The sequence below is a fragment of the Somniosus microcephalus genome, chromosome 20, assembly GCF_052327205.1.
Source record: "Somniosus microcephalus isolate GS21.2 chromosome 20, FLI_Smic_1.0, whole genome shotgun sequence".
Taxonomy (NCBI): domain Eukaryota; kingdom Metazoa; phylum Chordata; class Chondrichthyes; order Squaliformes; family Somniosidae; genus Somniosus; species Somniosus microcephalus.
In genome coordinates, this window is record NC_141006.1 from 81,772,935 (window position 1) to 81,794,446 (window position 21,512).

The 21,512-nt window shown below is 47.7% G+C and overlaps 1 protein-coding gene across 3 annotated transcripts; it reads left to right on the forward strand.

The window, feature by feature from the left end:
• Positions 1-4,453: 4,453 nt before the first annotated feature.
• On the forward strand, positions 4,454-14,697 carry znf593 (zinc finger protein 593). Of its 3 annotated transcripts, none has more exons than XM_085963095.1 (4): positions 4,454-4,543; positions 5,840-6,052; positions 6,937-6,999; positions 14,483-14,697. In XM_085963095.1, exons 2-4 carry the CDS (start codon positions 5,853-5,855, stop codon positions 14,613-14,615), a joined length of 396 nt encoding a protein of 131 aa, XP_085819221.1. In that variant the 5' UTR covers positions 4,454-4,543; positions 5,840-5,852; the 3' UTR covers positions 14,616-14,697. The 3 variants fall into 3 exon arrangements, with proteins under 3 accessions (XP_085819221.1, XP_085819219.1, XP_085819220.1); XM_085963093.1 differs by lacking the exon at positions 4,454-4,543 and adding an exon at positions 4,823-4,929; XM_085963094.1 differs by lacking the exon at positions 4,454-4,543 and adding an exon at positions 4,937-5,130.
• Positions 14,698-21,512: the final 6,815 nt, after the last annotated feature.

Genomic DNA, 21,512 nt, shown 5'->3' on the forward strand with positions numbered 1-21,512 from the left:
TCGGGAAAGAAAACCAGCAGCAAGAAATCTCCACAGGAGAAGTACAAGAAGGTACATAAGGTGAAGGAGAGTAGTTCAGACGAACAGAAGAGTGATACAGACTCTGGAAGCAAGGAGCTGGGTTGTCTGAAACTACATAATGTGATCAAAACGGAGGATCACCAAACTATCTGGGTCACGCTCAAGATAGCAGGAGTCCAAGTGAAAATGGAATTGGACACAGGATCAGCCCTAACAGTCATAAACCGAAGGGACTACAAGCGGCTATTCTCACATATACCCTTGAGAGATACAAAGACTGTCTTGAAGATGTACACGGGGCAAAAAGTCTACCCCAAAGGAAAAATAAGGGTGAAGGTTATATATAACGGCAAGGAAACACCAAAAATGGACCTATATGTATTGCCAGATGGAGGACCACCACTACTAGGACGTGAATGGATCCGGAAGATACAGCTAGATTGGCATTCCATACAAGCACTGACTGTAGATGCCAAAAATGATGATGACGTCACACCTGGACGACTGTCAAAAATGCTAACTGACGCACAAGAAGTGTTCCAGCAGGGACTCGGAGCACTAAAAGACAAAACAGCAACGATCAAAATAGAGGAAAATGCAAGCCCAAAGTTTTTTTAAGGCCAGACCGGTACCTTATGCGATCCGCCCAGCCGTCGAAGCAGAGCTGGAAGGTTTGGAACGTTCAGGAGTACTGTCCAAAGTGGACTCGAGCGAGTGGGCTACACCCATCGTTCCTGTAATGAAGAGGTCGTTGAGTAATACGCCTGGGGAACCAAAGAAGTTTCGCATCTGTGGGGACTTTAAGGTGACAGTGAACCCAGTCCTTCACACTGTACAATATCCGCTTCCGCGGATTGAAGATATTTTCGCCTCGCTATCTGGAGGGAAACGCTTCACTAAGATTGATCTGGCCCAGGCCTACCTGCAAATGGAGGTAGAAGAAGCCTCGAAACAGTACCTCACGATCAACACTCATAAAGATCTCTACCAATACAACCGGCTGGTGTTCGGGGTAGCATCAGCTCCAGCTATTTGGCAAAGGGCAATGGAACAAGTCCTGCAAGGGATTCCAGGGACCCAGTGTTATTTGGACGACATCCTGGTCACGGGTGAAAATGACAGTGATCACCTCGCCAACCTGGAGCAGGTGCTCACTAGATTGAAGGAATATGGGCTCCGAGCTAATCGCCACAAATGCGAGTTTTTCCAGAAGCAGATCTCGTATTGTGGCCACGTTATTGATAAAGAGGGGTTACATAAGTCCCCTGAAAAGATTGAGGCAGTAGTCAAGGCTCCAGCACCGGAAAATGTGTCACAACTGAGGTCGTTCCTCGGCCTGGTGAACTACTAACATAAGTTCTTGCCGAATTTGTCTACCGTACTACACCCACTGAACACCCTACTGCAAACGGGGGTACCATGGAAGTGGAGTGACGAATGTAAACGAGCTTTCCAGAAGAGCAAAGCATTGATCACATCAAAAGAGGTGTTGGCTCATTTCAACCCAGCACTACCAATTCGGTTGGCGTGTGACGCATCACCCTATGGCATTGGAGCGGTGCTGTCGCACAAATTCCCGGACGGCTCGGAGAGGCCAGTAGTCTTTGCGTCTCGGTCACTAACCTCAGCCGAGCGTAACTACGCCCAGATTGACAGTGAGGCCCTCAGCCTAGTGTGGGGAGTGAAAAAATTCAATCACTATCTGCACGGGCAGAAGTTCACCTTGCTGACTGACCACCAACCACTTGTCTCCATCTTTAATCCAAAGAAAGGCGTTCCAGTGATGACTGCGCAACGGCTACAAAGATGGTCCCTTTTTCTAGGGGCGGTCCCTTTTTCTAGGGGCGCACCAATATGAAATCGAGTATAAGGGCACGAAACAGCATGGAAACGCTGATGGGCTATCACGCCTGCCACTGCCTACTGCGGAGGAAGCACCAGCAGTGGATCCTGTCAAAATATTTCATTCGACTATAATTGAATGCTTGCCAGTAACTAACGCTGGTATAGAGAAGGAGACCCGAAATGACCCGACACTGTCTCGGGTATATGATTTGACGGTGAAGGGATGGCCAGCACATGGCGACTCACAGTTGCCAGCATTCTCATCCAGAAGAGAACAGCTGTCAGTATGCCAGGGGACCTTGATGTGTGGATCCCGAGTGGTAATTCCACCCAAGTTAAGGGAGAGAGTGCTCAATGAGCTTCACGACGGTCATCTGGGAGGGGTGAAAATGAAAAGCCTTGCTAGGGCTTATGTGTGGTGGCCGGGGATCGATCAGCAAATCGAGGACCTGACAAAGAGCTGCTCAGGATGCCAGAAGGTCCAAAATGCACCACCACATGCCCCTCTACACCCCCCTCTACACCCATGGGAGTGGCCCTCATCTCCATGGCAACGGGTGCATATTGATTTTGCTGGTCCATTCATGGACTCAATGTTTTTAATAGCCGTGGATGCGCACTCGAAATGGCCTGAGGTCATCAAAATGTCCTCCACCACCACGGAGAAAACTATTGCAGTCCTATGGACCATTTTTGCCAGGAACGGCTTGCCAGAGCAGATTTGCTCTGATAACGGACCACAGTTTGTGTCCGAAGAGTTTCGAAAATTTATGAAAAGGAATGGGGTAAGGCATTACACATCCGCCCCGTATCATCCAGCCACAAATGGATTGGCTGAGAGGTTCGTACAAACCTTTAAAAAAGCAGTAAAGGCCATGTGCGATGACGACATTCCACTGCAGCATAAGGTGGACAATTTCCTGTTAGCCTACAGAAATGCGACACATGCAGTCACCAACCAGTCCCCGGCCATGATGTTCTTTAACCGGAGATTGAGATCTCGTCTGGATTTGCTCAGACCAAATGTACGAAGAGATGTTGAGAGTAAGCAATTCCAGCACATCAATGAGAAGCCGACAAGGAGCTTCAATGTAGGGCAACCAGTCTTGGCCCGCGACTACCGAACAGAGAAATGGCAACCAGGAACGATATGCACACGGCAGGGGCCAATAATGTACACAGTGGATGTTGGGGAGAACATTGTGAGACGCCATGCTGACCAGATCCTAGAGTCACAGGAATGAGTCAACCCCATGTCTCGGCCATACGTACCTGGTGAGGAACCCGACGTACAGGTCGCATCTACCTCAGAAACAATAGCATTGGAAGCTGATGAGTCAACTGACGACAGGGTGCTAGAATCGCCTCCGCACCAAGAACGAGACACTCGGGAAAGGCTTTATCCAGAAAGAATCAGGAAGCCTCCCCAGAGACTGAATATATGAATGGACTATTTTCATATAACATTGTATATTAAAAATGTTAATTGTTAAATGAGTATTATGGTACTGTTAATCTAAAAAGGGGAGGAATTGTAATGTATGTAATGTATATATACCTTAAGGGAGAGAACTACTTTTTACAGCTCCTGTATACTGTAAAGTACCGGCAGTGACCACACCTGTATATAACCCTGAGTGATCTGAACGGTTAGTTCTAGAGTAAAAATAACAGAAAATGCTGGAAAAACTCAGCAAGTCAGGCAACATCCGTGGAGAGAAATTTGAGTTGACGTTTCGGGTTTGACCCTTCTTCAAAACTGGAGAGAAAAGGAACTAGATCGAAGGCAGGGCTGCGATCGGACAAAAGAATTAAAGAACCAAAAGAAGTAAAAGAGATTAGAAGCTAGACGAGATGGTAATAGGCTGTGATTAGGTGTAAAGTGTACTGGCAGGGCAAAAGATAGCTGCCAGGTGTGAGAGAGAAACAAAAGGAAAGGGGGGGGGGGAAAGGAAAGGAGTGGAAAAATATAAGTGAAAATGAAATAGGGGCCGAGGTTATGATCTGAAATTGTTGAACTCGATATTGAGACCGGAAGGCTGCAGACTGCCTAATCGGAAGATGAGGTGCTGTTCCTCGAGTTTACGTTGAGCTTCCGTGGAACAGTACAAGAGGCCAAGGACGGTGAGGTCCGAGTGGGAATGGAGCGGTGAATTGAAATGACAGGCGACCGGAAGCTCGGGGTCACCCTTACGGACTAGTTCTAGAGTAACCCTCATTCAGTAAACACCTGTTGAATCGTTCCCTGCAGTCTGTTGTCTGATTATTGAAGGACACAACATTAAGATACACGGATATAACATGTGGGGCCTCAGTTTAATGTCTCACCTGAATTACAGCATCTCCGACAGTGCAGCACTCCCTCAGTATTGCACTGCAGTGCCGGCCTACATTGGGAAGTCTGGAGTGGGATTTAAACCAACTATCTTCGGATTTAGAGGCAGGAGTACTTTGACCTCAGTCTGTCAAACATCCTTGGAAGTTGTGCTGGAGAACCGTCAATTTAACACTTTTGTTCAAAACGAGAACTCTGCGCTTTTAGATTTAAAAAATACATTTGAAAAGCTGCAGCAGCAACATTCAGTCATTTGACAAATTGTGGCTGAAAGTCCGAGCGACCAGCCCACAGGAGCCGAGGCTGCAGCCGCCGGTCTCCCGCCCCGGGCCAGCCGCTGAGGTGAGTCGGTGCCGGGACCCCAGGCCCAGCCGCTGAGGTGAGTCGGTGCCGGGACCCCAGGCCCAGCCGCTGAGGTGAGTCGGTACCGGGACCCCAGGCCCCGGGCCCCGGGCGGGCGGACCGGCCGGCCGCTCTCTGAGGTGAGTCGGTACCGGGACTCTCCCCGGGCCCGAAACACCCCCCCCCCCATAAAAAGAGTTTTTTTTTGCTGAAATTAAATATTCCCCATAGTGGGCGGGGCCTGGCCTCGTTGTTTGGAAAATGCAAGGCCCGAGCGTCACGTGCCGCCGTGACCTTTCAACCTCGGCCCGGAGCGCGCCGTGACCCCGGAAGCAGAGGCCGCGCGGCGGTGAGAGGGTCTGGAGATCGGGGGTCTGGAAACCGAGGTGGGTGGGGGTGGTGGAATTGTGATCTATTCGATTGATCAAAAGGCACCGGGTAAAGCCTTAACCCCTTCCTCACCTGAACTCGAACAGCCCAGGAGGAGGCCATTCGGCCCATCGTGTCCGCGCCGGCCGACAGAGCGATCCGGCCTAATCCCACTTCCCAGCTCTTGGTCCGAAGCCCTGTCGGTTCCAACACTTCAGGTGCCCATCCAAGTACTTTTTAAATGTGATCAGGCAGTGATTTCCAGACCCCCACCACCCTCTGGGTGAAGAAAGTTCTCCTCAACTGCCCTCTAATCCTTCGACCAATTACTTTAAATCTCTGCCCTCTGGTTATTGACCTCTCTGCTAAGGGAAATAGGTCCTTCCTATCCACTCTATCTAGGCCCCTCATAATTTCATACACCTCAATTAAATCTCCCCTCAGCCTCCTCTGTTCCAAGGAAAACAACCCCAGCCTATCCAGTCTTTTCTCATAGCTAAGATTCTCTACTCCCGGCAACATCCTTGTAAATCTCCTCTGTACCCTCTCTAGTGCAATCACATCTTTCCTGTAATATGGTGACCAGAACTGTCCGCAGTACTCTTATCTGTGGCCTAACTAGTGTTTTAAAGGCTAAAGAATATAACTATTTATTATATATTGCTAAACTGGTGGAATTAATCATTGAGATCACAAAGGTAGTTCAGATATGTCCCAATAACTTTGCATCAGGATACTGGTCTGTGAGTCGGCATCTGGAATATATAAGCTGATCAAAAACAGTGGGGATTTTTGTATTTTTACACAGGCTTGCAAGGACATGGATTGTCCTACCAGAAACAGAATCCATAATAATTCTTAAAGGCAAGTGAGTAAATATTTTGAAGTGTAAAAGGGTATTTATATTATCTTGGTTTTTGTTTCAAGATCATTGGTGGAAATGACTAGGTCGAAGAGGATACGCAATCACAACAGTGACAAAAAGAAAAGTGTATCAAAGCTGTGGAAAACAAAAAGGCGAACTAAAGATTTAGACCAGATTCATGAAGATATGAAACCTGAAAATGCAGACAAATTACTGCACCAGGAAGTAGATTGCGACGCCACCGGAAGTGCACAATTCTATTGCTTACACTGCGCGTAAGTAGCTGCCTTTGGTGAACAATGTGTTTTCTGCATTTTAGATGAATTAATATTCCTGGGAAGGAGCGTATCATTTCTCTCCTGCTGGTATGTTGGGAGATTTGATTGAACGTTGCACTCATTTGCCACCATGGATGTGTTGTGCTCCTGAGCCTGGCCAGCCCATTCTGCACAGGGCTTTGGTTGGAGCTTCTGTCAACACAATAGGGCTGAGTTTGCAAAAGGGAGGGGGTGGTGCGAGGGCAAGGAGCCTCACCCACTGGGGTACATATTGGCAAACCAAGGGTGTGCTGCCCACAATTTTCCATCTGTTATAGACCAAATATGGTTACAAGGAGTCATTTACAAACAGTTTCAGAATTCAAATATAGTCTTTACAATTCAAAATATGAGCAGCATTAAAAATAATTCCCCCGCCCCCCATGAAATCTCAGAAATTTAATATTGCAATTCGAGAAGTGAAACTCCCAATGAGAGTTAAGAGGAGCAAATCTAGAATATTGGTAACACCAAATCCAGTTTATAGTGAGCACACATTCAAAATACTGGGATTTTACACCCCAGTCTTCAATGTGGAATTTACACCCCAGTTTTTGAACCTCGGCCACTGCTTACCTTTATGCTGGGCATTTCCTGGAGAGCAGCTTCATCCACCAAACAGTGAGATACTGGCTCAAGGAGAAAGGAGCAGTATTCACTGATGTAGTGCAGTGGCCAAAACAGGAGTGGCGTTACTGCACCTACAGAAGTGGGAGGAGACAATTAGCAAGAAGTTTGAATGGGGAAGGGGAGAAGGATGAATATGGTTTGATGGACAGTCACACGAGGTTTAAAGACCTTCCTTTTCTATTTTAGTCACCTTTCCTTTGCTTCATTTTCAGGCGATACTTCATTGATCAGAGAAGTCTCAAAGAGCATTTTAAAACCAAACTTCACAAACGCAGGTAATGCCAATTGTTTAAAAACTCAATCCAGCACTAATTAGTGCTGCATAATTATAAAGATTAACATTGTGAATAGTAGACATCTTCTTGCATCTTTGGGAATCTTACAAAATGTGCATTAGTTAGGGTATGCCAAACAGAAGACTTATTACACAGGATATACGGCACAGAAACAGGCCATTCGGCCCAACCAGTCCATGCCGGTGTTTATGCTCCACTCGAGCCTCCTCCCCTCTTTCCTCATCTAAATCTTATCAGCGTAACCCTCTATTCCCTTCTCCCTCATATGCTTGTCCAGCCTCCCCTTAAATACATCGATACTATTCGCTTCAACCACTCCCTGTGGTAGCGAGTTCCACATTCTCACCACTCTCTGGGTAAAGAAGTTTCTTCTGAATTCCCTATAGGATTTCTTGGTGACTATCTTATATTGATGGCCTCTAGTTTTGCTCTTCCCTACATGTGGAAACATTCTCTCTGTACCCACTCTATCAAAACCTTTCATAATTTTAAAGACTTCTATTAGGTCACCTCTCAGCCTTTTTTCAAGAGAAAAGAGACCCAGCCTGTTCATCCTTTTCTGATATGTATACCCTCGCATTTCTGGTATCATCCTTGTAAATCTTCTCTGCGCACTCTCCAGTGCCTCTATATCCTTTTTATAATATGGCGACCAGAACTGTACACAGTACTCCAAGTGTGGTCTAACCAAGCTTCAATACAAGTTTAGCATAACTTCCCTACTTTTCAATTCTATCCCTCTAGAAATAAACCCTAGTGCTTGGTTTGCTTTTTTTATGGCCTTGCTAACCTGTCGCAACTTTTAGTCATTTGTGTATTTGTACTCCGAGATCCCTTTGTTCCTCTACCCCACCTAGACTCGCACCCTCCAAGTGATAAGTGACCTCCCTATTCTTCCTACCAAAATCATTGAAACTTATAAAATTCTAACAGGACTAGACAGACTAGATGCAGGAAGGATGTTCCTGATGGTGGGGGAGTCCAGAACCAGGGGTCACAGTCTAAGGATAAGGGGTAAGCCATTTAGGACTGAGATGACGAGGACTTTCTTCACCCAGAGAATGGTGAACCTGTGGAATTCTCTACCACAGAAGGCAGTTGAGGCCAATTCATTAAATATATTCAAGAAGGAGTTAGATATATTTCTTAAGGCTAAAGGGATCAAGGGATATGGGGAGAAAGCAGGGACAGGGTACTGAATTTGGATGATCAGCCATGATCGCATTAAATGGCGGAACAGGCTCGAGGGGCCGAATAGAAACATAGAAGATAGGAGCAGGAGCAGGCCATTCGGCCCCTCGAGCCTGCTCCGCCATTCAATGAGATCATGGCTGATCATCCAAACTATGGCCTACTCCTGCTCCTATCTTCTATGTTTCTATGTAATACCTCACATTTATCTGTGTTGAACTTCATTTGCCAATCATTTGCCCATTCTGCAAGTTTATTAATGTCCTGTTGCAGTCCTCCTCAGTATTGACTATTTCCCCCCCCCCCCCCCCCCAATTTGGTATCATCCGCAAATTTAGAAATTGTGTTTTTGATTCCAAAGTCTAAATCGGTAATGTAAATTGTGGACAGCAGTGGTCCCAGCACTGATCCTTGTGGAACACCACTACCCACCTTCTGCCACTGTGAATAGCTACCCTTTACTCCCACTCTCTGCTTTCTGTCCTGAAGCCAGCCAGCAATCCATTCTGCTACTTGTCCTCTAACTCCACATTCTCTGACCTTGTTTATCAGTCTATTATGGGATACCTTATCGAAAGTCTTTTGAAAATCTAGATAAATTACATCTACTGCATTACCCTTGTCTACTCTCTCTGTTACCTCTTCAAAAAATTCTATGAGGTTGGTCAAGCAAGACTTTCACTTTTGAAATCCATGCTGACTATTCCTTATTATATTTTTGGTTTCTAGATATTCTTCTATTTTCTCCTTTGGTTGGGATTCCATTATTTTCCTACCACTGATGTTAAGCTGACAGGTCTATAATTCCCTGGACATTCTTGAATATCGGTATTACGTTAGCTACCCGCCAGTCCTCTGGCACGACACCTTTTTCTCACGAATTATTTAATATGTGTGGTAATGCCTCTGCTATCTCTTCCTTAGATTCTTTTAAAATGCCTGGTTGCAATCCAGGGGTTTAATCCTCTGAGTTTGATTAGTTTATTTAATATATCCCCACTTTTTATTTTAAATGCATTTTTCTCATTACTAATCTCATCATCTAATGTCATGTCCACCTGTTCTATCTCCCTGGTAAATACTGAAGCAAAATAATTATTTAACATTTCTGCCATATCCCTATCGTTACCTGTGGTATTATCCTGTCTATCCCTTAATGGCCCTATTCCTATCCCAACCTTCCTTTTTTTATTGATGTGCCTGTAAAATGTTTTACTATTTTGTTTTATGTTCCTTGATAATTTAATTTCATAGTTCCTCTTTGCCTTCCTAATTGTTTTTTTGATTTCTCTCCTAATCTTTTCGTATTCTCCCTTATCATGCACTCCCCTGCTATCTATGTACTTAATGTATGCCTCTTTCCTTACCCTCAGTTGTTCTCTTATAGCTTTATTCATTCATGGAGTCTCATTGGTGTTTAGTTTGTTCTTTTCTTTTAGGGGAATATATTGTTCCTGCGCTCTGTTGAACACCGTTTTAAATGTTTCCCATTGCTGTTCTGCATCGTTGTTTGCCAATATTGTTGCCCATTTTATTTTCCCAAGTTCTTTTCTCAGCCCCTCAAAATCAGCTTTTCTCCAATCTATTAACCTGTTTTTTGTCATACTTATGTCCTTCTCAATTATCATCTTAAAGCATGTTATATTATGGTCACTATTGCCTATATGTTCCCCTACTTTTACTTCTCTTATCTGCTCTGGTTCATTCCCCATTACTAGATCCAATGGTGAATCCTCCCTTGTTGGGCTTTTTACATATTGGGTTAGAAAGGAGTCCTGTACACATTGTAGGAACTCTATTCCCTATCCCCTTTACCTACCTCTTCTGCCCAATTAATATCGGGGTAGTTGAAATCCCCCATGATTATTATTCTATTTTTTTACTCATTTCCCTAATTTGTCTGCATATTTCTTCCTCCACCTCCCTTCCACTATTAGGTGATCTGTAGACTACGCCGATTAGTGTGATTGATCCATTTTTATCTTTTATCTCTATCCACATGGATTCTATTTTTGTCTTGCTGATAGCTGCGTCACTTTTTTCTACTGCCATTGTTGTCCCTAATAAGTACAGCTACTCCACCTCCACCTTTTCCCGCTCTATCTTCTAAATATGTTACACCCTGCAATGTTTAATTCCCAGTCCTGATTTTTCTGTAGCCATGTCTCAGTAATCCCTACTATGTCTGGTTCCTCGCAACACATGATTGCCTCGAGCTCCCTTGTTTTATTAAGGACACTGTGTGCATTGCTGTACAGACAGTTTAACTCATTTTTAATAGGATTTCCTCTCACCTTGGCCTAGAAATTCAGTTGCGTTTGCGCCCACTTATTGGCTATAAAGTGGTTTGCGCCTGAAGTTTTTTATCGCCCGAAATTCAGATGGACCCTAACATCAGCGTTAGCCGGTAGCGCCGCACCGGCACCGATGACGTCATCGGTGTGCGCAGCGCCCCGGTTGCAATGCTATTCCGGCCCGATGGCCAAATTCAGTTGCGGCCGCCTCGCCCGTGGCAGCCGCAAACAGCGTTTGTGAAACGGGGTCTTGCAGCTCCGAAAGGCCGGCGCATAAAGGTGGAGCGGCGGCCGGCCGCTTTCCCGGCGGCCGCCTGCCCGCACCTCCCTCCCCGGACTCCTGCACCACCCCCCCCCCCCCCCGCCGCGGCATTGATGTCTGAGTCCCGCGAGCCCGGCACTTCTCCGTGGTGCCGGGCTCATTTGCCGGGGGAATCCACCGGCAATCTGACGGCTGCAGGCAGCTCCTCCTTAAGAGAAGGAGGAGGCCTGCAGTACCCCAGCCTGCCGCACCGCATCGGGTGCCGCAGCGGCAGCTGGACGCCTGAAAGTGACATTCATCGCCCCTAGCGAGGCGGCCAAACCCTGCAATAGCGCCCGCCGCCGTCTTGGCCCGTCGCAACTGAATTTTAGGCGGGCGCTACGGGAATACTGGCGAGCGCAAAATTTTGGGCGCAAAAGACCTAGCGGGGCCATACCGAATTTCTAGGCCCTTATGTTTAACCATCTTTTTGGACTTCTGTTCTATAACTCTATTTATTCCCTTGCCATCAATGTCCTCCCTTACTTTATTCTTTCCTTTGCTCTCTTTTCCTGTTTTGTTTATATTTAGGTTGGTTATGTTTCTTGAAGCTCCCTCCCCCCATCTTACTAGTTTAAAGCCTTTGCCACCTCCCTATTTACCCTTTCCACTAGGACATGGGTCCCATCCCGGTTCAGGTGGAGCCCGTCCCATTGGTACAACTCCTTCCTGTCCCAGAACTGGTGCCAGTGTCCCATGAAAAGGAACCCCTCTTCCCCACACCAGCCCTTTAGCCACGTGTTAATTCTCCTGATCTGTCTGTTTTTATGCCAATTTGCACGTGGCTCAGGCAATAATCCAGCGATTATTACCCTCGAGGTCCTGCTTTTTAATTTAGAGCCTATCTCCTGATACTCTTTCAGCAGGACCTCCTCCCTGTTCCTACCTATGTCGTTTGTTCCAACATGGACCACGACAACTGGATTTACCCCCTCCCTTTCCAAGTTCTTCTCCAGCTGCCGTGAGATATCCCTTACCCTGGTAGGCAACACACTCTTCAGGATTCTCGTTCTTGGCTGCAGAGGATGCTATCTATCCCCCTAATTATCCCCTATCACTACCACATTTCTATTCTGCTCTTCACCGCCGCCCCCCCTCCCCCCCCCCCAGACAGCCTTCTGAGCTACGGTGCCTTGGTCTGCATCGTGACTGTCCTCCCTGCAGTCTTTCTCCTTGTCCTCACAGGTAGCGAGTACGTCGGACCTGTTGGACAGGACCAGTGTCTGCGGGACCTCCTTCTCAACCTCTTGTAAGTCCCCGCTACCCGGCTCCCTAGGAGTCACACCCTCCCTTCCTGAACCTTTCCTCTGGGGTGTGACTGTATTCTGGATAAAACTGTCCAGAAATCCCTCCCCCTCCCTTATGTGTCGGAGTGTCTCCAACTCGCACTCCAGCTCAATGACTCTGAGCCGGAGAGATTCAAGATGGAAACATCTCCTGCAGACATGTTCGCTCGGGACAGTCTCGCTGTCCACAAACTCCCACATTCTGCAGTCCAGACACACAACCTGCCCTGCCATATCTTAGTCTAGCCTTATTTTATTTATTTAATTAGTTAAAGTCTTTATTCAACGATTATTTATAGTTATTAAATAGTTTAACTAGTTAAGCTATAAATTTAATACAGTATGTTCTAGTTTCCCAGTCCTAGTTTAAATCGCTGTCCTCGGTTAGAGAGAAAAAAAAATGGTAATACTCACCCACCAATCGTCTACCTGCTGTCCTGTGACATCACTCCTTGATTTTTTTTTTTTTGTTGCTCTCCTTCGCTCCCGCTCCTTTTATCCCGACCGCTCCCGCTGGTCCCGCTCTCGCTGGTCCCGCTCCTGGTCTCGCTCTCGCTCGGGCCTCGGGTCGCTGCTCCTTTTATCCTCCCGCTCTCGCTGGTCCCGCTCTGGTCTCGGGCCTCGGGTCGCTGCTCCTTTTATCCCGACCGCTCTCGCTGATCCCGCTCCCGCTCTGGTCTCGGGTCGCTGCTCCTTTTATCCTCCCGCTCTCGCTCAGGTCTCGGGCCTCGGGTCGCTGCTCCTTTTATCCCGACCGCTCTCGCTGGTCCTGCTCGGGTCTCGGGCCTCGGGTCGCTGGTCCTTTTATCCCGACCGCTCTCGCTGGTCCTGCTCTCGCTCTGGTCTCGGGCCTCGGGTCGCTGCTCCTTTTATCCTCTCGCTCAGGTCTCGGGCCTCAGGTTGCTGCTCCTTTTATCCTCCCGCTCTCGCTCAGGTCTCGGGCCTCGGGTCGCTGCTCCTTTTATCCCGACCGCTCTCGCTGGTCCTGCTCTCGCTCTGGTCTCGGGCCTCGGGTCGCTGCTCCTTTTATCCTCCCGCTCTCGCTCAGGTCTCGGGCCTCGGGTCGCTGCTCCTTTTATCCCCGCCACTCTCGCTGGTCCTGCTCGGGTCTCGGGCCTCGGGTCGCTGGTCCTTTTATCCCGACCGCTCTCGCTGGTCCTGCTCTCGCTCTGGTCTCGGGCCTCGGGTCGCTGCTCCTTTTATCCTCTCGCTCAGGTCTTGGGTCGCTGCTCCTTTTATCCTCCCGCTCTCGCTCAGGTCTCGGGCCTCGGGTCGCTGCTCCTTTTATCCCGACCGCTCTCGCTGGTCCTGCTCTCGCTCTGGTCTCGGGCCTCGGGTCGCTGCTCCTTTTATCCTCCCGCTCTCGCTCAGGTCTCGGGCCTCGGGTCGCTGCTCCTTTTATCCCCGCCACTCTCGCTGGTCCCGCTCTTGCTCGGGCCTCGGATCGCTGCTCCTTTTATCCCCCCGCTTTCGCTTGGGTCTCGGGTCGGTGCTCCTTTTATCCCCCCGCTCTTGCTCGGGCCTCGGATCGCTGCTCCTTTTATCCTTTCGCTTGGGTCTCGGGTCGGTGCTCCTTTTATCCCCGCCGCTCTCGCTGGTCCCGCTCTCGCTCGGGCCTCGAGTCGCTGCTCCTTTTATTGAGATGGACCGTAAACTGTTAAATCAGCATGATAGAAGATACGATACTGCATTTAATTTTGATTACAGTCAGTGACTAATACTGATGTACAGTTCAGTGTGTGCTAGCAACCCTCTGGTACTCTGTTGATGGCCATTCTTGATGCGCAAACCTAGACTGTAAACACTGGCAGGTTATGCCTACGGGGGCACCACAGACCACCGGAATCTTTCTGTAACCATTGATTATATCACTGCACCTTTAGCAGGGGTCACAGAAAGCAATTGGGAGTAGAAACCCTGGTTCACCTACTGTTCTCTCTTCTCCCTCACCCCCTACTTCAGTTGGCGAGCGTGAAGGCCAATTACACAACCCCTGATAATACTGATTCACGTGCGCTTCAACCACGTAGGGGTTTCAAATCCCAGTCTGCTTTTATCCTTTTCTGATTTCCACATGTGTATTTCTAACAGAGGTCGCTAGTTAGCGATCAGTCATGGGAACCTGGGCCGGTTTCCCTTTCCCAGAGCTAGGTTCTGTGACTGAAGACCGGGGATCTAGCCTGGTCTGTATCATCTCCTCACCAGATAAGCTTGCTGGGCTATTGGGGGAGCCCACATCTGTTTAAGATGTTTAACATAATATTGGAACAAATTGAGTTCACTGGTTGAACAGGACCATGAAAGAAATCTACAATCCAATCATCATTGCTCATTTATAAAATCAGCTGTTGAATTTTTATCCTGGTTTTTGTGGATTGTGTTTTCCCTAGGCTAAAACAGCTGAGCGAGGAGCCGTACACGCAGGAAGAAGCAGAACGAGCAGCAGGAATGGGGTCCTATTTACCAGCAAAGAAAGTCAAAGTCGAAACTCAGATAATAGAGGAAGAAATGAAAATGTCGTAATTACTGCCTCCGATGTTCTAAAGATGAGACTTGTTGCTTTCTTTCTTTTAAAAAAAAAATAAAAGCAGCTCTTCTAATATTGGTCAGAGCTTATTGTCTATTTTCTCAATCCCAAAGACTTGCTGCTTTTGATCTTGTTGATTCAGCTGACTGTCCTAAATACCAGCATCGCGTTATTAAAAATACACCTAAAAGCGGTAACTCAAAGGCGACTTGTGTTGCTTCAGCTATTGACGGGATTGGATTGTAATCTTCTGTACCTGGCTATAGAAAACACAAATTCCAGTGAGACTAAATACAGTATTTTGATGGTTCTTTAAATTAGTGCAAGAACAACTAGATTCACTGATTAGAATTTGTGATGAATGGATGTCAATTAGCAACAGAAGAGGAGCTGTTACGGTGTTGGGTGTCTACCAATGTTCCCCCTAAGGTGTGCGGCCAGGCACCAATCGGGAGGTCCCGCGCTGGCCGCTTACCAATCGGGAGGTCCCGTGCTGGCCGCTTACCAATCGGGAGGTCCCGCGCTGGCCGCTTACCAATCGGGAGGTCCCGCGCTGGCCGCTTACCAATCGGGAGGTCCCGCGCTGGCCGCTCACCAATCGGGAGGTCCCGCGCTGGCCGCTCACCAATCGGGAGGCCCTGCGCTGGGCAAGCACCAATCGGGAGGTCCCGCACTGGCCAGGCACCAATCGGGAGATCCCGCACTGGCCGTGCACCAATCGGGAGGTCCCGCGCTGGCCGCTCACCAATCGGGAGGCCCTGCGCTGGCCAAGCACCAATCGGGAGGTCCCGCACTGGCCACGCACCAATCGGGAGGTCCCGCACTGGCCGTGCACCAATCGGGAGGTCCCGCGCTGGCCAGGCACCAATCGGGAGGTCCCGCGCTGGCCGCTCACCAATCGGGAGGCCCTGCACTGGCCAAGCACCAATCGGGAGGTCCCGCACTGGCCAGGCACCAATCGGGAGGTCCCGCGCTGGCCGCTCACCAATCGGGAGGTCCCGCGCTGGCCAGGCACCAGTCGGGAGGTCCCGCGCTGGCCAGGCACCAATCGGGAGGTCCCGCGCTGGCCGCTCACCAATCGGGAGGTCCCGCACTGGCCAGGCACCAATCGGGAGGCCCCGCACTGGCCGCTCACCAATCGGGAGGTCCCGTGCTGGCCATGCACCAATCGGGAGGTCCCGTGCTGGCCATGCACCAATCGGGAGGGGCCGCTCACCAATCGGGAGGTCCCGTGCTGGCCATGCACTAATCGGGAGGGGCCGCGCACCAATCGGGAGGTCCTGTGCTGGCCGCTCACCAATCGGGAGGTCCCGTGCTGGCCATGCACCAATCAGGAGGGGCCGCTCACCAATCGGGAGGTCCCGCGCTGGCCGCGCGCCAATCGGGAGGTCCCGTGCTGGCCATGCACCAATCGGGAGGTCCCGTGCTGGCCATGCACCAATCGGGAGGGGCTGCTCACCAATCGGGAGGTCCCGCGCACCAATCGGGAGGTCCCGCGCTGGCCGCGCACCAGCTGCTGCTGGAAAAGATACATAGAAAAATAGCAGCAGGAGTCGGCCATTCTGCACTTCGAACCTGCTCCGTCATTCAATATGATCATGGCTGATCCTCTATCTCAATACCATATTCCCGCTCTCTCCCCATACCCCATGATGCCTTGTGTCTGGAAATCTATCGATCTCCTTCTTAAATATATTCAGTGACTTGACCTCCACAGCCTTCTGTGGTAGAGAATTCCACAGGTTCACCACCCTCTGAGTGAAGAAATTTCTCCTAATCTCAGTCCTAAATGTCCTACCCCTTATCCTGAGACTGTGACCCCTCGTTCTGGGCCCCCCAGCCAGGGGAAGCACTGTGCATTTCCGGCTGCACACCGACCGCCAGGCAAATTTAAAGAGACCGCGCACCTAAAGAAAAATTAGAGGGAACATTGGTGTCCACTATAGACCACCAATTAGTGGGAAGGAGATGGAGGAGCAAATTTCAGTAAGATGTAAAAATAATAAGAGTAGTGCCAATGGGGGACTTTAATTATGCTAATGTAGACTGTGGGGCAACTTTGTCGGTGCCGCGCAGCCAGAGACCGGCTTTTCCTATGTTAAAATTCACACGTGCAAACCTGTGAATGGGCCGTGCACCCAAAAAAACATTTACAGGGATCATTGCTGGGGGGGACAAAAAGCAAGTGTAACTGGCAAGCAAGTAGAGGAATTCCTGAACTGTGTACAGGAGAGGTTTCTGGATCAGTGTGTTTCCAGCCCTGGAGGAAGGAAGCCGTGCTGGATCCTATAATACCAATATTTAAGAAGGGAGATAAAACATGTCCAGGGAACTATAGACCAGTCAGCTTAACATCAGTGGTAGGAAAAATAATGGAATCCCTACTAAAGGAGAAAATGGAAGAACATCTAGAAGCCAAAATATAGTAATGAATAGTCAGCATGGATTTCAAAAGGGAAAGTCTTGCTTGACCAGCCTCATTGAATTTTTTGAAGAGGTAACAGAGAATAGACAAGGGTGATGCAGTAGATGTAATTTATCTAGATTTTCAAACTCCTTCAATAAGGTACCACATAGTAGTCTAATGAATAAGGTCAGAGAATGCGAAGTCGGGGGACAAGTAGCAGAGCGGATAGCCGGCTGGCTTCAAGACAGAAAGCAGAGTAGGGGTAAAGGGTAGCCATTCACAGTGGCAGAAGGTGGGTAGTGGTGTTCCACAAGGATCAGTACTGGGACCACTGTTCACAATTTATATTAACGATTTAGACTTTGGAATCAAAAACCCAATTTCTAAATTTGCGGATGACACCAAATTGGGGGAAATAGTTAATACTGAGGAGGACTGCAACAAATTACAAGAAGACATTAATAAACTTGCAGAATGGGCATATAATTGGCAAATGAAATTCAACACATAAATGTGAGGTATTGCATTTTGGTAGGAAGAATAGGGAGGTCATTTATTACTTGGAGGGTGCGAGTCTAGGTTGAGTAGAGGAGCAAAGGGATCTCGGAGTAAAAATATACAAATCACTAGAAGTTGTGCCACAGGTTAACAAGGCCATAAATAAAGCAAACCAAGCACTAAGGTTTATTTCTAGAGGGATAGAATTGAAAAGTAGTGAAGTTATACTAAACTTGTATCGAACCTTGGTTAGACCACACTTGGAGTACTGCGTACAGTTCTGGTTGCCATATTATAAAAATGATATAGAAGCACTGGAGAGTGCGCAGAGAAGATTTACAAGGATGATAGCAGAAATGCGAGGGTATACAGATCAGGAAAGGGTGAACAGGCTGGGTCTCTTCTCTTGAAAAAAGAAGGCTGAGGGGTGACCTAATGGAGGTCTTTAAAATTATGAAAGGTTTTGATAGAGTGGATACAGAGAGAATGTTTCCACTTGTGGGGAAGAGCATAACTAGAGGCCATCAATATAAGATAGTCACCAAGAAATCCAATAGGGAATTCAGAAGAAACGTCTTTACCCAGAGAGTGGTGAGAATGTGGAACTCGCTGCCACAGGGAGTGGTTGAAGCGAATAGTATCGATGTATTTAAGGGGAGGCTAGACAAACATATGAGGGAGAAGGGATTAGAGGGTTATGCTGATAGAGCTAGATGAGGAAAGAAGGAAGGTGACTCGAGTGGAGCATTAATGCCGGCATGGACTGGTTGAGCCGAATGGCCTGTTTCTGTGCCGTATATCCTATGTAATCCTATAGATCTAGTTCTGGGGAATGAAGTGGAGCTTGTTTCAGTGGGAGAGCATTTGGGAAACAGTGATCACAGTATGATTGTCAATACTGAAGTCAATGGGAATCGGGGAAAACGCTCCACTGGCTGGAGTCATACCTAGCACAAAGGAAGATGGTTGTGGTGGTTGAAGGTCAATCATCACAGCCCCAGGACATCGCTGCAGGAGTTCCTCAGGGCAGTGTCCTAGGCCCAACCATCTTCAGCTACTTCATCAATGACCTTCCCTCCAACATAAGGTCAGAAATGGGGATGTTCGCGGATGACTGCAGATTCCAGCACCATTCACAACTCCACAGATAATGAAGCAGTCCAAGCCTGCAAGCAACAAGACCTGGGCGACGTTCAGGCTTGGGCTGATAAGTGGCAGGTAACATTCGCGACACAGAAGTGCCAGGCAATGACTATCTCCAACAAGCGAGAGTCTAACCACCTCCCCTTGACGTTCAATGGCATTACCATCACCGAATCCCCCACCATCAACATCCTGGGGGTCACCATTAACCAGAAACTTAACTGGACCAGCCACATAAATAATGTGGCAACAAGAGCAGGTCAGAGGCTGGGTATTCTGCGGCGAGTGTCTCACCTCCTGACTCCCCAAAGCCTTTCCACCATCTACAAGGCACAAGTCAGGAGTGTGATGGAGTACGCTCCACTTGCCTGGATGAGTGCAGCTCCAACAACACTCAAGAAGCTCGACACCATCCAGGACAAAGCAGCCCGCTTGATTGGCACCCCATCCACCACCTTAAACATTCACTCCCTCCACCACTGGCGCACCGTGGCTGCAGTGTGTACCATCTACAAGATGCACTGCAGCAACTCACCAAGGCTTCTTCGGCAGCACCAAATCCGTGACCTCTTCCACCTAGAAGGTCAAGGGCAGCAGGCGCATGGGAACACCACCACCTCCAAGTTCCCCTCCAAGTCACACACCATCCTGACTTAGAAGTATATCGGCCGATCCTTAATCGTCGCTGGGTCAAAATCCTGGAACTCCCTCCCCAACAGCACTGTGGGAGTACCTTCACCACACGGACTGCAGCAGTTCAAGAAGGCGGCTCACCACCACCTTCTCAAGGGCAATTAGGGATGGGCAATAAATACTGGTCTTGCCAGCGACGCCCAGATCCCATAAACAAATAAAACAAAAGATTAGGTTTAGAGTAGTTATGGAAAAGGACAAGGAACAATCAAAGGTGAAGATACTAAACTGAAAGAGGGCTAATTTCAGTGAGTTGAAAAGGGATCTAGCCCAGCCGAATTGGAAACAAAGATTGGCCAGTAAAACAGTGGGATGTGTTATGTTCATTAATAAATAGACATTCTTATTATGAACACAGCTAGCTTTTGCTAGTTATTTTTATTGAGCACATGTGGACTTGTACAGCATCTTGTAGAGGCTTCCATCTTGGCTGCTGCCTTGTGGGTAGCCTAGCCTCATGGGTAATGTAGTCTTAATATAATGTATAGCTGGGTAGTGTAGTCTTATACATACAGCTATATACAGCTCTACTGCTCCACCTAGTGTCCACCACAGAATGACATGTTATTGATCACTGCATCCTCCTTTCTTTGAGGTTTAACAAAATCAATATCAATCAACTTTCAAGAAAACAATAAAGATAATATCAGTAACACTTTTGTTAGTGCTCTATAAACATAAACATTTTCAAAACAGTCAACACATTTTCAAAGCTTTACATTGTACTCAAAGATTAAGTCTATCAGGCTCTTTTACTTCACGTGTGGATCTTCTCAACACGGGTAAGTCTGATGTGTCTTCATGAGATTGTTCTGGCAGTGAATGACAAGATGCAGTTGCGGCATTGTCATCAATTTGCTCTTGTATAGATCGAGGTCTCCTTGCGATCTTTGCTTGGAGAGGGTTTCAGTGTTTCCTTCACTCTTCATGCCATAACTCTCAATGTAGTCAATGCACTCTCGAAAAACTGCTGGCAGCTGGATCCCATCATACAGCATAGTCCTCTCAGCAGCCTCGGCTAATGGAACACCAAAGATTGGCCTGAGGGAAGAAGGAGTATCCACCGGAACTGCTTCCTGCTCTGGTGCAGGCTTCTTCTTTTTCTTTTTCTCTTTCCACTGCTTAACAACATCTGCTGCGGTTATATCGTTGGACTTTTTCTCCTTGTGTTTTTCCTCTTTGTGCTTTTCTTCCTTTGGCTTCTCTTTGACCTTAAAGTCTTTTTCTTTCTTCTTGGAGAAACTAGGCTTTTTGAAGACATGGATACCCTTTGGCCTTTTCATCCTTGATGGGCTCTCTGCTTCATCACCTGAGTCATCTGGTCTGCTTATGGCACAGTTTATACGGTAGACTCTCTTGACCAGTTCTAAGTCTTCACAAGCTTTGTCACCTAGTATCGAATCAAATCTTTCAGCCACAACAGAAAACATGAGATGATGCACTTTGTCTTTGATTGTCACTTTAAGTCTGCATACACCTAAGCTATCTATTTTCTGTCCATTATAGTCCTTCAGTAGTACTGACTTTTTCTGTATTTTGGGCTTTTCTTTCATATTGTTAATGTCACTCATACTGATTAAGTTTGCTTTTGCCCCAGTGTCCAGTTTCAATGTAACTGATGCTCCATTTATCTGCAGTGGGATCATCCATTTGTCCTCTTTTACTGCATTAACTTTATGTTCAGCATTGTCTATTTCTGAGGGCTGCACATTTTCTGTATCTTTTTTGATATCGTCACATGACACCATTCCTACAAAAAATGTCTCACTTAAATCAGTGTCCTCAATCACATTAACTCATTGCCCTTTCGTCGTTTTTACTTTTGAAAAGCATTGTTTGGCAAAGTGATTCTTTCCATTACACTTTGTGCACATTTTTCCAAATGCTGGGCATTGTCTTAACTGGTGTTTGTAACCATAGCGTTTACAATTAAAAATGTCATCCTCCGATTGCTTTTCATTTCTGTTCTGCCCATGTTTCTTCCCCTTGTAGGACACAGCACCGACAGCAGCATTATCACTCATTACATTCGCATCATTATTGATTTCACTGAAAGTCTTCGCGTGATTTCGAGCTAGCTCGCTGGCTTGGCATATTTTCACCGCATTTTCCAAATTTAGTTCGGTTTCTCTCAACAGATGTTCCCTGACTT